At 48.1% G+C, this 15,909-nt stretch overlaps 1 protein-coding gene across 1 annotated transcript in view; it reads right to left on the bottom strand.

Moving 5' to 3' along the window:
* Window positions 1–7,402, bottom strand: part of LOC144756007 (keratin, type I cytoskeletal 16-like) — a 43,514-nt gene extending 36,112 nt beyond the window's left edge. Inside the window, exons 1-2 of the mRNA XM_078645482.1 lie at window positions 6,632–7,402; window positions 1,512–1,594 (exon numbers count right to left, since the gene is read on the bottom strand). Of these exons, the coding sequence (XP_078501608.1) occupies window positions 1,512–1,594; window positions 6,632–7,387 (839 nt within the window). The 5' untranslated portion in view covers window positions 7,388–7,402. The remainder of the gene's footprint in view (window positions 1–1,511; window positions 1,595–6,631) is intronic.
* Between the last annotated feature and the right edge of the window lie 8,507 nt (window positions 7,403–15,909).

The raw sequence follows: 15,909 nt of genomic DNA, 5'->3' as shown, positions 1-15,909 counted from the left end.
AACCGCGAGTGTTCCGACTCCGCAAGCTAAACCATGCTTGCCTTAACCATGCACATGCCTTAACCACACAAAAAAAGCCTGATTAAGGCAATGCGCCGTCTAGCTGTTTGCTGCATTGGACGAAAGCAGGAAGACCTCGCAGGAAGAGATCCACGGTGAGGTAAGTGGGGCTGGGCTGTAGTTCTGGGGGGGTCGGGAAGTTTTGTGGGCTAGGGGTGGGTCGGGTTAGTTTTGTTGGCTGGGAGGTGGGTCTGGGTAGTTTGGTGGGCTGGGGGTTGGGGTAGTTTGGTGGGCTGGGGGTGGGTCAGGGTAGTTTTGTGGGCCGGGGATAGGTTGAGGTTGTTTTGTAGGCTGGGGTGAGACGGGGTAGTTTTGTGATCAGAGGGTGTGTCTGGGGTAGTTTTCTGGGCTGGGGTGGGTCAGGTAGTTTTGTAGGCTGGGGGTTGGGGTAGTTTTGTGGGCTGGGGGTCTGTCAGGAGTAGTTTTCTGGGTTGGGGGTTTTGGGGCTGGTTTTTAGGGATGGGGTTTGGAGTAGTTTTAAGGGCTGGGGGAGGATCAAGTAGTGTTTTATTGGGGTTTAGGGTATTAGGCCTCAGGGCAAGGGGGAATGGGTAGTCGGGTAATTTTTAGGGCTTAGGGTTGGCCAGGGTAGTTGTTAGGGCTGGGCTGGGTCAGGTTAAGGGGCAGGGTTTTAGGCCTCAGGGCAGGGGGAGGGGAATGGGTAGTCAGGGTAGTTTTTTGGGCTAAAGGAGGGCAGGGAAGTTTTGAGGGCTGGAGGGAGGGTGGGGTAGTTTCTTAAAATAGGGGTTTGCCTAAGCGCAGTGGAAGGGGTTGGGGTAGTTGAAGGGACAGCGCAAGGGGGTAGGAGGGGGTCGAGGTAGTGTTTAAGGTTTAGGGACAATGTGGGGGTTGGGAAGGGTTAGGGGTATTTGGACCTCAGGGCGGGGAGAGGGTTTGGGGGAGTTTGTAGCTTCAGGCGGGGGATGGGGGTCACAAACTTAGCCACGCATTCCCCTTTACCATTCATACCTTTACCACAAAATTACGTGGTAAAGGCATGCATGGTAAAGGAATGCGTGGTTAAGACACATTTGTGGTTTAGGCGGCATGGTAGAGGCACACGTGATTTATCCAGTCGTGCCACTATTGTACAACCGATCCTTCTTCATGAAACACATTTAGAACCAAACCTGACATTGATTTGCAATAATAAAGAACAATAATATTAATAAGGACACGTGTATTCTTGGGAAAGAGTTATTGAGTAAAATGTTGTTGCATGGTTTTCATGAAAACATTTACATTCTTGAGAAAGGGTAGTGTGGAGCGAAACAAACACACATTGGTGGCCTTATGACAAAAAATCTGGGAGTACAATTGAATAAATAAGAATTGGAAAAGTGAAGCATAGAATATGTGTTCTCGGACACCTTAATAGAAATATTTTTAAAACCTTTGAGAGGGGCTGCAGTGAGCCCTCCTGCTGCCGCCTTCCACCCTACCCTACTCACTTTATTCTGAAGTCGTCTGCGGCCAGCCTGGCATTATCGATCTGCAGAACCAGCTTGGCGTTGTCAATGGAGGGTGACTGTATCTGGAAGACAGGCACAGCAGATCACTTTATTAGTGAACGTGATACCATCAGGTAGACAGGCACTTGTTATCACAGACAGGCACAGCATACCATTTTATTCAGTGAACTCGACATCATCAGGGAAACAGGCACAGCATATCACAGACAGGCACAGCATATCACTGTATTAGTGAAAGCAACACCATCAGGAAGACAGGCTTAGCGAACGCGACACCATCAGGTAGACAGGCACAGCATATCACAGACAGGCACAGCATATCACTTTATTAGTGAACGTGACACCATCAGGAAGACAGGCACAGCATGTCAATTTATTAGTGATCATGACACCATCAGGTAGACAGGCACAGCATATCACTTTATTAGTAAATGTGACACCATCAGGAAGACAGACACAGCTTCTCACTTTATTAGTGAACGTGACACCTCAGGTAGACAGTCACAGCATATCACTTTATTAGTGAATGCAACACCATCAGGAAGACAGGCACAGCATGTCACTTTATTAGTGAAGGCGACTCCATCAGGTAGACAGGCACAGCATATCACTTTATTAGTGAATGCAACACCATCAGGTAGACAGGCACAGCATATCACAGACAGGCACAGGATATCACTGTATTAGTGAACACTCCACCATCAGGAAGACAGGCACAGCATATCACTTTATTAGTGAATGCGACACCACCAGGTAGACAGGCACAGCATATCACAGACAGGCACATTATATACCTGTATTAGTGAACCCGAAACCATCAGGAAGGCAGGCACAGCAAATCACTTTATTAGTAAACTCAACATCATCAGCTCATTTCTAGGTCTGAAATTGTGGGCTCAATTCAGAAATGTAATCTTTTTTTTTTTTTTTTATAAATTATTTTTATTGCAGAGAAAGAAAAAGGCCAGCATGGTATGCAAGTCTCATTTGTCCCAGATGCGGGAGAGTCAAAACGTAGAAAAAACACAATGTCAGACAGCCACTCAGCCCACATCCCGGAGGTTGGGCGGCGTTCGTAAGGTGCGTGCTGGAGGCAAACCAGCGTGGCCGTTAATAACAAACCAGCTCATATTGAATATCTGCTTTTTGAGGTTGAACTTAGTCCCTTTTTAACCCTCAACTCCCCCTTCCCCCTCAACTGTTCAACTGAACTGCCGCAAGTGCGACACTCCTCTGCCGTGCCACTTATCACACCTTGGGTTGCTGTCGTGGGTCATTCCCCGCTTTCATCGACACCTTTATGCACAACCCTTCCCACTCCATCCCATCCCTCCCCCCCCCCCGCAACCACAATCTTTCACAAAGCTAGTTCACAACCTGTTCCCACAGTCCCGCGGTACCTCGTATCTTGTAGTCACATTGATCACAGGTCTTTGTCCATCACATTTCAGAAATGTAATCTTAAACCTGAAGTCTAAGTTTAGATTTGAAGTCCAAGGGCCCAATTCAGAAAGGTTAACTTAGACTTCAGATCTAAGTTTACCTTTGTGAATTGGGCTCGCTGTGTTGCTCAAATTGACTCTCAGCTCTCACCTTCCAAGCACATAAAAAAATTCTTGGAGAACCATTGTGGCAAACAGCATATTCATGGCACATATAATTTATTAGGCCTGCACCTTCTCCTTTATTTATCATTTAATCAGTAGTGGCTCCTCGAGGGAGTGCTGCGGGGCGGTGAGGCAGGCGGGCAGGGGCAGAGTGCGGGGTAGTAAACTCCGGAATTGGGCTGAACGGAGTTGAGTAAAGAAATAAAAAAATAAAACGAATTACATTGTGCGCGATTTGGCGTACTTTGTTTTATTTATTTATTTCTTTACTCAACTCCGTTCGGCCCAATTCTGGAATTTACTGGATGTATGTCATCACAACGCATGCTTTTACTGCGCATGCCTTTACAACGCAGGTTTTACAACGCAAGTCGTTACAACGACTTGCGTTGGGCGGCGCTGGATAGTGGAATAGTTTAATTTACTATTCCAACTCCAGTCCCCGTGGATAGTAGGGAAGGTTTTGGATAGTAAATTAAACTATTCCCTATCCTACAGCGCCCTCCAGCGCAAGTCGTTGTAATGACTTGCGTTGTAAATCCTGCGTTGTAATGGTAGTGCGTCGTAAAAGTTGCGTTGTGATGGATGTTTCCCAAGTTTACTACCCCCAACTTGCTTCTCCCCTGCCCCGCCGCCTGCAGCACTCCCTCGAGGAGCCACATCTTCATTTTATAAGTCATTCATCTCAAAAGAAATTCATATAAAGAATGTATTTTTTCCGATTTAAGTAAGAAAGACTCAGCAGGGCTCGTTTGAAAATACTATCAAGCACCACCAGCCGCCTCTACATTATGCTAAAATCGTCTCAGCCCACAGAAAGGCTGCAACTTGCAGACATCCTGTTGCTTGCCGGTGTACGAAGCCCTTTGACATTAAATAATAGAGACATGAAATGCAGGTGTGTGTGCATGTGGTGCGTGGGGTTGAGGGAAATGTGTTTATAGCCTTAGTTCCCACACACTGCAGGGCATTATTAGTTGGGAGTTGCCTGTTCCAGGAAGATGTGCCCTGGGCCTCAACTTTGATACATGCCTGAAAGCAGTTGGTATCCTCCTCAGCAGAAGGAACAAAGATTAATTACATTTCAAATTAATAAAACGTAGGGGCATCTTATCAAGATAGGCGATAAAATGATCGCCGCTTTAGCGGGAGAAAACTGCTGCTAAAATGACGATAATGGGCTTGATAATATGCTCTATGGAATTCCAATTGAAACCCATGTTAGATGTGAAGGACATCTAACCTGAGCTACAATTGGAATACAATAGAGTATATTATCAAGTCCATTGTCGCCGTTTTAGCGGCAGTTTTCTGACGCTAAAGCAGCGATAATTTTATTGCCTGTCTTGATAATATGCCCTGTAGTTTTTTTAATTTTTTTATAAGGAGCCGAGTTGTGTGAATTTGAGAGGCAGATAGTGCCTCTGCCTCATTGTGAAGTAGAGTCACAAGCAAGAACAACCATTTTGCCTTTCAGCTTCTATTTGTTCTTGGAATGTGGATGCGCGCCTGGAGGCTTCATGGCGCTACTAGCAGTTGATCTGACAGAGTCTCCCTGTGTCTAAAGGTTTATTCCTGTATTAGACTTACTTTGGTGATGTTGTATCTGAATGTGGCTAGAAGCAATGCTTTAAATGTCTAGAAGAGGGTATCTTTTGGATTAAATGTTGCACGTGCCCTATTGATTATTGCAATTGTGCACATCCTCCCACTTGTCCAAAAGGATACATGTAGGCATGCTAAAAATGTGATCTTATTTACCGTCTTTGACAAGAGCATCCTTGTTGTAAACCTACAACCTTTGTTAATATTTGTCAAGGAAAGTGCATGAACACACATCGATATGGTCCATTTTTAATTTGATTTCGATCATCAGCCTATCCATTCAGGAAGGACCCTGGCCCTCGCGTCATCATGCCTTACCCTGAAAATTCCAGCTACTTGTGGATTGTAATGCCGGTGGGTTGATTTAGCCGTAAATTGGGTCAAGCCCACCTACCAAATCACCTGTGAAATGTATCAAGCCAATTTATACCTTTGTTTTTTCTTTTTTAACATCAAATAATCATTTCCCTAAGAAATCCTGAACATAGAAACAGAATCGCGGTACAAAAAGTGAGTCGGTTTGGGTCAGAAAATTAATTTTTGTATGTTAGATGCACCATGTATGTTGATTAGAAGACAGGCTAAATACAACAACATCGACTGTCTATAGAACTTTCTATATGCATATTTACATTCTGACAGTAGGGGATAATCGCAGAGTACAGAAAGATTGAACTGACAAATAATGCGATAAGAAGGTAGAGCGGGTGAAACATTTCTCCTTAATCCTGGGGTTACCCTTCCCTTTGTGTAGGACTAGGTCGTTTTACCACTCACTCCTAGCCCCAAAGCTATTAGCGCGCTTTGCTGAACATTTTTCCTGCAATAACCTGAGATGCCACCGGAGTGCACCTTTCTTTTACTAACATGTTCTGGGGTCAGGGAAGCCCTGTTCAAAACGTCTGTCCAGCATTAGGACACCTTGCCAGTCATGATGCAAGGTCAGGTGGAGCTTAATTCCTATACGTTGATTTACACACGTATATTTGTCTCTGTAATGTGTGTGTGAGATGCAAAGTGCTCTGACACCCTACACTGGTATGTGTGGCGCTATATAACAAATTAAATGCATCTAAGATAGACGGGTGATGGAGAGTTGAGGGGCATTGTTAAAAGGTGGTGGTGAGTGAATCTGGGGTGGAGGTGCTCACCACCTCCACCATGGATGGGGAGGCGCCAACAAACATTGTTGCGGCACCAGCGCAAAAGTCACCCTGCGCGCTGGAGTGACATGAGTCGTCTTCATTAGGTTCAGGCAAAGCCCAACTGCTTCATTTTGCATTTCCTGAAGCTTTTGGATTTATTTGCTACTGGTTTGTAACTAGCCTTTGTATGAGTAGATCAGATTGGATAATACTCAACTTCAGGAATGATTGTTACCTGATGAGTGATGGAGCGATCTGAGGAAAGCTTCACCTTATAACATAACATAACATAACATGTTTACTTATCTTCCTGCCTAGAGAATGTGCACAAGGCAGGGCACACACAAGTTATCGATTCAGCGGATTCTGTTGGTTTGCCTACTGTTGCACCCAAGGAGCCTACCCAATAGTTTGAACTGTTTTGTTACTGAATTCCAGGTAGCATTTATTTCCAATTTACACCCTGATTTGGCAAAGACTGTTTGGCATCAGAATATTTTTTACATTTCAGTCTCCATTAAGTTTGTGGGTATTCATCACCTCAAAGATTCCTAGCCTTAGTGCTGCACTGAAAGGGCGTTGTAATAAAAAAAAACATGCAAAATTAAGTTTGACATCATAAAGTATCCAAACATTTTTCAGACATTGAAGAATAAAAAATAAACCATTCTGTTGCGTGTTTTGTTTGGGGATGATTTCGCCATTTTTGTTAAATGTTGAAGTTAGGATGCCCTTTTCTTACCTTGCTCCTGAGTTCAGCAATTGTCTCAAAGTACTTGTTTTGGTCAGGATCAGGGCCGGCAGTGCCAGAGTTGATCTGCTTTTCATACCACTCTCGAATTTTGACTTCTAGGTCCGCGTTTGCTGCTTCCAGAGCGCGCACCTTCTCCAGGTAGGTAGATAAGCGGTCGTTAAGGTTTTGCATGGTCTGCTTTTCATTGCCAGGGAAAAGACCTTCAGGGGCCCCATAATCACCAGGGAAACCAGGGCCCATCCCACTAACGTAACCACCTCCACCACTCCCAGGCCCCTGAAATCCTGGACCATAGGCGTCTCCTGGACCAACACCAACACTACCTCCCATGCCACCTCCAAAGCCTGATCCCAGCCCACTCCTTAAACCTCCTGCAAAGCCACTACGAAAACATGCTCCTTGGCCGCCACCAAAATCTCCCCCCTGGTTAACGCCAAAACCTCCTCCCTGGCCAATGGAAAATCCAGACCCCTGGCTGGCCCCAAAACTGCTCATGTTCCTTCCAGACCCCATACCTGCCAAGCTACCGCCTGCACTCATAGCATAGTTGCTGCCAATGCTTTGGGCGTAGTTGCCCCCTGCACCTCCACCCATGCTGTAGCCACCACCAGAGCCCTGGCGAAAGCTCATGGATGAGCCCCCACTCATGCTGCCCCCAAACCCAGCCCCGCTGCTTTCATATTTTTGGGACGATAGCCTGCTATATCCACCTTCCCGCTGGACAGACATGCTTCTGGTTGCCATTTTGTAATGGCAGGAGGTTCTGCCTTTGCAAAGATCAGTGGCAGGAGTAGGTCTTTATATAAACAACCATTTGGGTGTTGCAGCTCTGCCCAAGGCACCCTCGACCCCACCCCATGCCCCCTCGAGTATCCGCCTTTTTCTCATGTTGGAAAGCACTCTTTTTTTGCCAGATCAGCTTTAAATGCAGAATTGAATGCGCTCATTTCTAGGGGAATATGTCCCCAGGAATGTTTGCTTTATTCAAATGAGAAAAGGGTGGGGTGCAAGAAAGTCTATAATAATTTGTCAAAAGCAAATATGACTGTAGGAGACAGTTCCACCTCTGTAGATGTTGGGATGACTTATAGATAGAAGACTAGCACACATAGGTTCACCATTCTTAGGAGTATATTCACTAATATTTTACTTGGGCGACTCCATAGCGCTAACTGATGTTATGCGCTGTGTAGCAGTACAACTGGGATTGTAATGTCGATCAACTGAGTGAGCAAAAAGAATTTGGAGGTGCAAGTTAAAGGAAGCGCAGTGTACTGTTCCGCAAAGTTCAAAACAGTTGATAATCCATGAAATATGTGTGTGGCTGGACAGAAACGTAGACCTCATCCCATACATATAGTTACTAAAGTCACGCACAGTAATGCTCATGCGCAGTGCAAAAACATTAGTGCTGAATTAAACCACTGGCAAAAATTGGCAAAAGTGAGGCTGGTAATTATGCGTTATTTATCAACGCTTAATATGCGGAATTTCATTTGTAAAAATGATTTGGGTTATGCTGGTTGTATGCGAGTGTATCAGTGATGGAAAATATTACTTGCTTTCCTATAGATAATGCAATTCGCTCTGGCACAATGCTAGTTGCTGTTTAGCATTTTGTGGGCACCCTCTATCAGAGGTGGACAGACCTTTTATTCTCTCGGGCATTTCCCTAGTCGTCTGGAGCCCTCAGAGGCTAGTTTTGAAAGCTCTTGGGGGCATATAAGCAAGGCCAGGCGATAATTATTGCTAAGCGCACTCAGCGCTAGGATAATTATAGCCGGCTAACGCTGGTTCCTATCGCGGAGATAGCGTGCTATCAGCAACGCATATCTCCAAAGTGATAGAAATCCAAGGGTTAGCTGGAAAACAGTGTGATTATCGCACTGCGACTGGCAATTGCTTGCTGATAGGGCAGGGTGTTGTTAGCCATGTAATCCACCTCCCATTGGATTACATGGCTAAATCAGATTACAAGCATGCGTAAGGAAAGTAGCAATAACCTTGGTTAGCGCTACTTTTCTTATCACTCTCCCTGTTAGCATGCAGCTTTAAAATTGGAGAAAGGTCGGTTAGCGACATTTCTCCAGTTATTTCGGGGAGGAACGCCCACTTTGCATCCCATTAGAGATGCAAAGCTGGGCGTTGTAACTGGGGCAAGGTCAGCAAAACACGCAATAGCGTGTCTTTGCTGATAAGGCGATTAAATTATCACCTCATTTCGCCCGAAAACGGATGCAAAAGCAGCGATAATTTTATAGCGTCGCCTTGTTGATATGCCCTAGGTGCCTTTGTCACTTTCTCCAGCTGCCCGAAGTTAACACCAGAACCTGGGCTGCTATGGGATGTCACAAGGGCATATTATCAAGCCCGTTATGGCAGTTTTAGCGGCAGTTTCCTCCCGCTAAAGCGGTGATAATTTTATCGCACTTCTTGATAATATGAGCTGAGCTCGTCATGAGCATCGAAGAGGTTAAGTGCACTGAATCCAGGGAGAAGCCCATGCACTCGGCCTCCACAAAGAAATTTACAAAAAACAATAGAGCATTACAACATCCATGTGGGGTTGACCCTCCCCAGGGGATATCTTGGTTTCTAGTTGTGAACTGTTCCTTTTGTTCTCTGTCCAGTTGCCCCAGGAGACCAGGCTGTTTCTCAGGCTTCAATGGGCTGATTTTGCTGTTCTTGATTTTATTGTGATCCTTGGGGCCAGCTTTAACTTCCAGAAGCATTTTCTTCAGGCCTACTGGCCATCAAAGGCACTTTTCATTGAGACCTGAGTTTAAGGCTCCCCAGCCATCCTGTCCATTATTGGGCTCCTAGTGCTCTCTCTCGTTTGCATATGGGGAGGTGTCTTCCAAAGTCCCTCTATAGCCATTGAGCAAAACATTGCCCCTGTCACTCTGTCCAGGCCCCACAGCCTCTTGGCTACTTACAGGGTAACTGTGTTTCAGTGGAGTTAAGAGCCAGTTCATAGAAGTCCCAGGGAAAAATCCAGGATCCCCAGAAGGTCCATTCCACCAATTCCTCAGGTGAAATCAGGGGGCCAGCACCACTGGCCTTGGATAGACCCATTCCAGTCCTGTGGGTCAGCTGGAGTCAAAGTCTCTAAGTCCATCCTTGAAAGGGCATCGGGTGGCTTCTCCTTCCAACTTAGCATTCTTTCACCATTGTCACTCCCTGAAGAATGCTTTCTCGAATTGTGGACCTATGACCTTGGAGGAACCCTGATGGGATGTACTTGACCTGCCTATTGTACCCAGGACAAAAAGAAATGGGGTCTCAGGGTAATGACGAAAGGGACAAAAACAGCTGTGAGAGGCCTTTTCTGGGTAGTACACAAATTAGCACTCCTCAAACCTTTCAGTCACACATACAAAGCCTTAGACAACATTGGCCCCACATACCTCAGCAACTGCACAAACTTCCAAAAAACTACCAGACACCTCCACTCTACCGAATCCTAGTTGTGCACACCCACGAAATGCACAGAATCAGATCCAGTAGTTGTGCCTTCTCCTACCTGACTCCTGAAGCATGGAAATACCTTCCCCTGCATATCAGAGCCTACTCCTCAGTTCTTGCATTTCGCTAGTAACAACTGAAGACCAGGCTCTTCGCCTAGCCTGACCCTGGTTGTCTATACAGCTCTTGCTTCAGCACCTGGATACTCTTTTGGGTGAGTTGTGCCCTATACAAATACACATCACAAAGCATAGCAAGAACCAGCTGACTAGTGGCATCAGGAAAAGGACCTGGACTGAACTTGACTGTTGGCTTCTTCCTGACACAGTGAGAGTATGTAAGTGTCCTACCCTGAGTTCCTTGGAGCCATAAAAGTGTACTCTGTGGTTGTTTGTCACCAGAAGACAGTTTAGAAACTTTAAAAAACGTTTCCTCCTGAAAAAAGTATCCGACCTGCAGTTCCACAACGTTGGAATGAATTTCAGTTCCATCCCAATTAAGGCACCCAGCACCTCCGAGATAATTATTAAGTCCTATTGTGCTAAACAACTTTATACATTTACTTTTGGTTTAAGCCTGCGTGCTTTGTGACATTAACAGTGATTAAGCACTAATTCATTTTATTTAACTTGTGTGACATCTAGCAGGCGGTGACCTCATCCTTTGAGGTGGACACTTGTATGTCCCAAATAATAATCCACTTTTCCACTTTCCTATTGTATAGATTTTCTATGGCTAACTCACCATCTACCTTGGAAAAAATGATATATACAATCCCCTCACTGTAGCCCCCGACCATGGCGGCAGACACAGTGTTCACCTGTTTCCTAGCTTGTGAAACAAAAGAGAGGCACACTCCAGATTAGTTTACATGTGAAGGCCTATTCCATTATTCCGTGTTACATGCAGAAAAAAACAATTCTCAATGCGTTTCGCCGAAAAGGTCACCTTGGTCACGGGTGGGTGGCTTTCTCATAGTGAATGGTTAAAAAGTGTACTACGTCATCACGCTAACATATAAAACATAAATGAAGGACTAACTGATGGGAAACTACATAGAGTGGACTGTACTACAATGCATGATTTATAGTCTGCAGGTTTAGTATACACAAATTATACATGAACACAATTCTATGGCAGGACTGGAGGCTTCGGATTATGCCATTCTTCCTTCGCTTTTATTTTCCACACAGCAGTTTAAACAACAATACAAACTACATTTCCCATGAACACTTGGGAAAGAAAGAGTTCAAACATGAGTTCTTCCACTATGTCCGCACTCCAGGCAGCTCATATAATGCCTCAACGCTGGTTCATCTTCCTCTTTCTTCGCTGCTCAGCAGCAAGTTAAGTCGTTTTTCTGCTTTTCTTGGGGGTTTTGTTGCGCTGTTGTCTTTGGCGATTTGGTGCTTGTGCAGGTCTTTCCTTGCAGATCCCCTTGATTGTCACGGGCCGCGTGTGCGCGCCCGATGCGATTTTGGCCCGATTTTTGTGTGAGGTGCGGTGTGGTCCTCCCGCCGCCAGGGGGCAGTCTTCTAGCTCTATGGTGCGCGCGAGTGGGTGCCCTGGTAGAGGGAAATTCAGGTGCACTTACCACAGGCTGTTAGCTGCCCGTTTGCCACACGGTGTGACACCCTAAGGGGTAGGTTTGCCCAATTCTTTTGCACAACGCCCTGGTGGGTCTGTAATTTGGTACCTGGACACCCTGCGGAGTCGTAATTCTGGTGCCCTATTGTGGTGCTGTGGGAACACTGTCCCGGGTGGCTGCCCCGTATATAGTTGGGCTGGAGTGTTCCCCCTAGGGCTTTGCCCGTGTACTGTGTGCCTTAGCACCACCCATATTGAACTGGGCCCCCTCCCAGCTTGAAATTGAGCCTGTTGGCCACCCCTAAGTACTGCTATCAGACGCTCTTGTTCCCCTGCAGAGCCTAAATTAACCCATGATGCAGGACGAGAGTGGGAAGTACCATGAGGAGGATCCTCTTAATTACGTCCCTTTGGACGATGATTTTTATCAGGCAGTCGACGATTCTATCTAAAGGGCGGTAGATCAGGCCATGGCTCCCCTTGAGCAGCGCCTCACAGCGAAGATGGAGGAGGCCTTTACCAAGCTAGCAGCCCTTGTGCCACAGGTCCCTCTCCCGACTCCCCCTTCCTCGTCCCCCCTGCTAAGAAGCCCTGTATTGAGGGGGTGGACGCTGATGCGTTTGAGCGTTTAAAAAAAGCGCTTTCGGCGACGGAGCCGTTCCACCCCACCCCGAGTTGCCCCTAGTTGAGGCTTGCCCTCCCTCTCCCGGAACGGTCTCTCATGCTACTGGAGATGATGGGGAGTCCCCAGATTCTGACGAGGAGGCTTGTTCTTCTAGGTCCTGGCTTCCAGCTCGGTCCCAGACCTCGGCGGGGGCTTCCGATATGCTGGATCCGGATCAAATTGTCCATCCTCGGTCTTCAGACTGGGTTCCCGGGGACAAGGTGGCCCAGTATGACGCGAGTCGCCTGCGTAAGCCTGTTGATAAGGATGCTCGCAGCCGCCTGAGGGCGGAGTGCCCGCGTCCCTTCTTGGAGGGCAAGGTGGCTTTGACCCCGGACATTGATCCCAAAATGGTGACATTTTTGGCTAAGTTTATCAGGGACACAAAACAGGGCATCGACCGATCGTGGCGCAGTTGCCAAGATAAACTGCTAGATGCTGTGGGGCCGGAGACCAAAATCTTGGATATGGCCGAAGAGGCCAAGGTGTCCGGTGATCTTATTTCCCCGGAGGTTCTCTCTAACTGGGCGCAGAGGGCAATTGTGTTCCTAGTGAACGCCAACTGCGCGTTGTCCACGGAGAGAAGGAGGTCGACTCGTCGGAGGCTGGCGCAGTGGCGCAAGGGGACCTCTTTGGGGACCCTTTCGTCAAAGAATTAGGCAAGTTTGTGGCAACATTAAAAAAGTCTTTACCCCTCAGGTTTTCGACTAGGCCGGATGTGGCAGGGGCCACTCGTTCGGCCGTGGAGGTAGCTCAGATCGTGGGCAAGGCTCCGGACGTGGGCAATTCCAGGACAATGCCCGCTCTAACAACTTTTATCCCACGAGAGGACAGAGGTTCCGTGGCCGTGGAGACCAGAGTGGCCGGCAGCAGCGTGCCGGAAGAGGTGAGTGTACTGCCCTCAGCGAGCCTGCGGGTTGGGGGCGCTTGGGGCAGTTTTTCCCAGCCTGGGTTTCCCTCACAAACGACGCTTGGGTGCTGCAGACGGTGCAGGGTTTCCAGTTGGAGTTCCATGGCCGTCCTTGTCAGCATCAGCGCCCCGTCCCATTTCCTTTTCAAAGCAAGATGCAGACTTGGTGCACGAAGAGGTTTTCGCCCTCCTTCAAAAAGGGGCGATTTGCTGTGCTTGCGAGCACCCGGGAGGTTTCCTCAGCAACCTCTTCTTGATCGAAAAGGTCGGTGGCGGCCATCGGCCTGTTATCAATTTAAAGGAGTTCAACGAGTGGTTGGCATATCGCCATTTCAAAATGGAAGGTATACATCTCCTTCGGGACGTTTTGTGGCCTTCGGATTGGATGGTCAGGCTCGACCTGAAGGACGCATACCTTACGATTCCTGTCTTTCCCCCCATCGATGTTTCCTACAGTTCCGATGGGACGGGCAGGTCTACGAATTCACCACACTCCCTTTCGGTCTATCCTCCGCTCCGTGGTGCTTCACAAAGGTCCTTCGACCAGTGGTGGAGTTTCTGCGGGCGCGAGGGGCCAGGATGATTGTTTACTTAGATGACATGCTGTTTCTGGATCAGTGTCCCATGTGGCTTTCGTCTCAGTTGTAGACTGCGATCAACCTTCTCCAGGGGTTGGGATTCGTCATCAACGAGGGGAAGTCCCTCCTCGTTCCCGTCCAGTGTGCGACCTTTTTGGGGTACAGCATAGACTCCGTGGGCTCCACTCTCAGTCTCCAAGCCAGGAAGATGGCGAAGATGAGGCACGAGCTGCGCCAGACTTTGGCAAAGCCCCAGATTTCTCTGAGGCAGTTGGCACGGAGAGTCGGCCTCCTTTCATCATCGATTCAGGCGATTTTTCCAGGGCCCTTGCATTACCGGGCCATACAACATCTGAAGGCTTACCATCTCAGGCAGGGCCTGATGTATTCTCAGTCAATTCCACTATCGGAAGAAGTGCTAGACGGGATGCGGTGGTGGCTTACCCACATGGAGGCCTGGAATGGCCGGGCGATTTTCGGTTCGGCACCGGATGTGGCAATCGAATCCGACGCCAGCCGTTCCAGAAGGGGGTCCCGTTGCGGAGAATTCTCCACGAAGTGGAGCCTGGTCTGCTCAGGAGCAGTCGTCATACATCAACTGCTTAGAGTTACTGGCAGGGTCCTTTGCCATCCAGTGCTGGACAAAGGACAGGGTACAGTCCTGTGTCCTTCTCATGATGGACAATATCTCGGCTGTCAGGTACATCAACCACCTGGGGGGCACCAGGTCCCGGATGCTGGCGAACCTGGCCAAGGAATTTTGGTATTTTTGCCTGGACCACCAGGTTTCGGTTACGGTGGAATACCTGCCGGGTCAGGAGAACACGGTGGCTGACTGGCACTCCCGACACCTCCTGGATTCCAGCGTTTGGAAACTGGATCCGCAAGTGTTTTCTCTCCTGTCGGGGTCTTGGGGTCCCTTTTCAGTGGACCTCTTTGCGTCACGTCTGGACCATCAACTTCAGAGGTTCTTCAGTTGGCGCCCGGACCCTCTAGCGGAGGCAACAGATGCTTTCCTGCAGGACTGGCCCAAGGAGCAGGGGTATGCATTTCCCCCGTTCTCCATAATAACGTGTCGGCGCTGTTGCGGCGTCAGGCGGCGGACGTAGTCCTGATCACGCCATGGTGGGGATCTCAAGTCTGGTTTCCGGTTCTTCTGGAACTTTCTTGGGTTTTTCCAATCCTACTCCCCCACTCTCCTCGCATTCTGCTCAATCCCGATCAGGTTCCCCACCGGTTGGTCCAGGAAGGGTCCCTGAGGCTGATGGCATGGAGGATCTCCGGCGTCGCTGTACGCTCCCGGGCCTTTCGGGAAAGGCTGAAGATTTACTCTCCAAAGCATGGGCGGATAGCATGACCAGGAAATATAAATCAGCCTGGCATCGATGGCGTCGTTGGTGTGTGCGACGGGCTGTCGATCCCGTGGTGGCAGATGTAGTGCACATCCTTAATTTTCTGGCAAGTTTGGCAGAAGATGGGCTGGCGTATAGGTCAATCAATACCTTTCGCTCCTCAATCTCGGCTGGTCATGTCATGGTTCAGGGGTCCCCAGTGGGGAACACCCTTTGGTATGCCGTCTCCTGAGAGGGATTCGTCTTTCGCTCCCTCCGGAGCCGCGCTACTCAGTTCTTTGGGACTTGAACAGGGTATTGAACCTTTTTCTTTCTTGGCAACCAAACAGGTACCTTTCTCGCAAAGAGGTATCCTCCAAATTGGCTATGTTGTTATGCCTGGTGTCTTGTAGGCGAGTCTCTGACGTCGAGCTTTGGATATTTCGGCCAGGGTGTTTCCGCCAGATGGTGTTTCCTTTACAGTGAGTAGACGGATGAAATCACACACGAGGGTTATTTCTTATCCGGCTTTTCCGGATTCCCCTAAGCTCTGTGTAGTGCAATGCCTCCGTGCTTATGAAGAGATGATTGATGACTCCCGCCCTCCGGGCGAACGACAGCTGCTTATTGCGTTACGCAAGTCGTTCAAGGCAGTTTCTTCACCAACCATTGCCAGATGGGTGCGTTGGGTTATGCAGGAGGTGGGGATTAATACCAAGCAGTTTGGTGCC

This window comes from Lissotriton helveticus, chromosome 5_1 (genome assembly GCF_964261635.1).
Source record: "Lissotriton helveticus chromosome 5_1, aLisHel1.1, whole genome shotgun sequence".
NCBI lineage: Eukaryota > Metazoa > Chordata > Amphibia > Caudata > Salamandridae > Lissotriton > Lissotriton helveticus.
The sequence above is the reverse complement of the archived record's forward strand: the minus strand, read 5'-3'. Positions and strand labels throughout refer to the sequence as shown.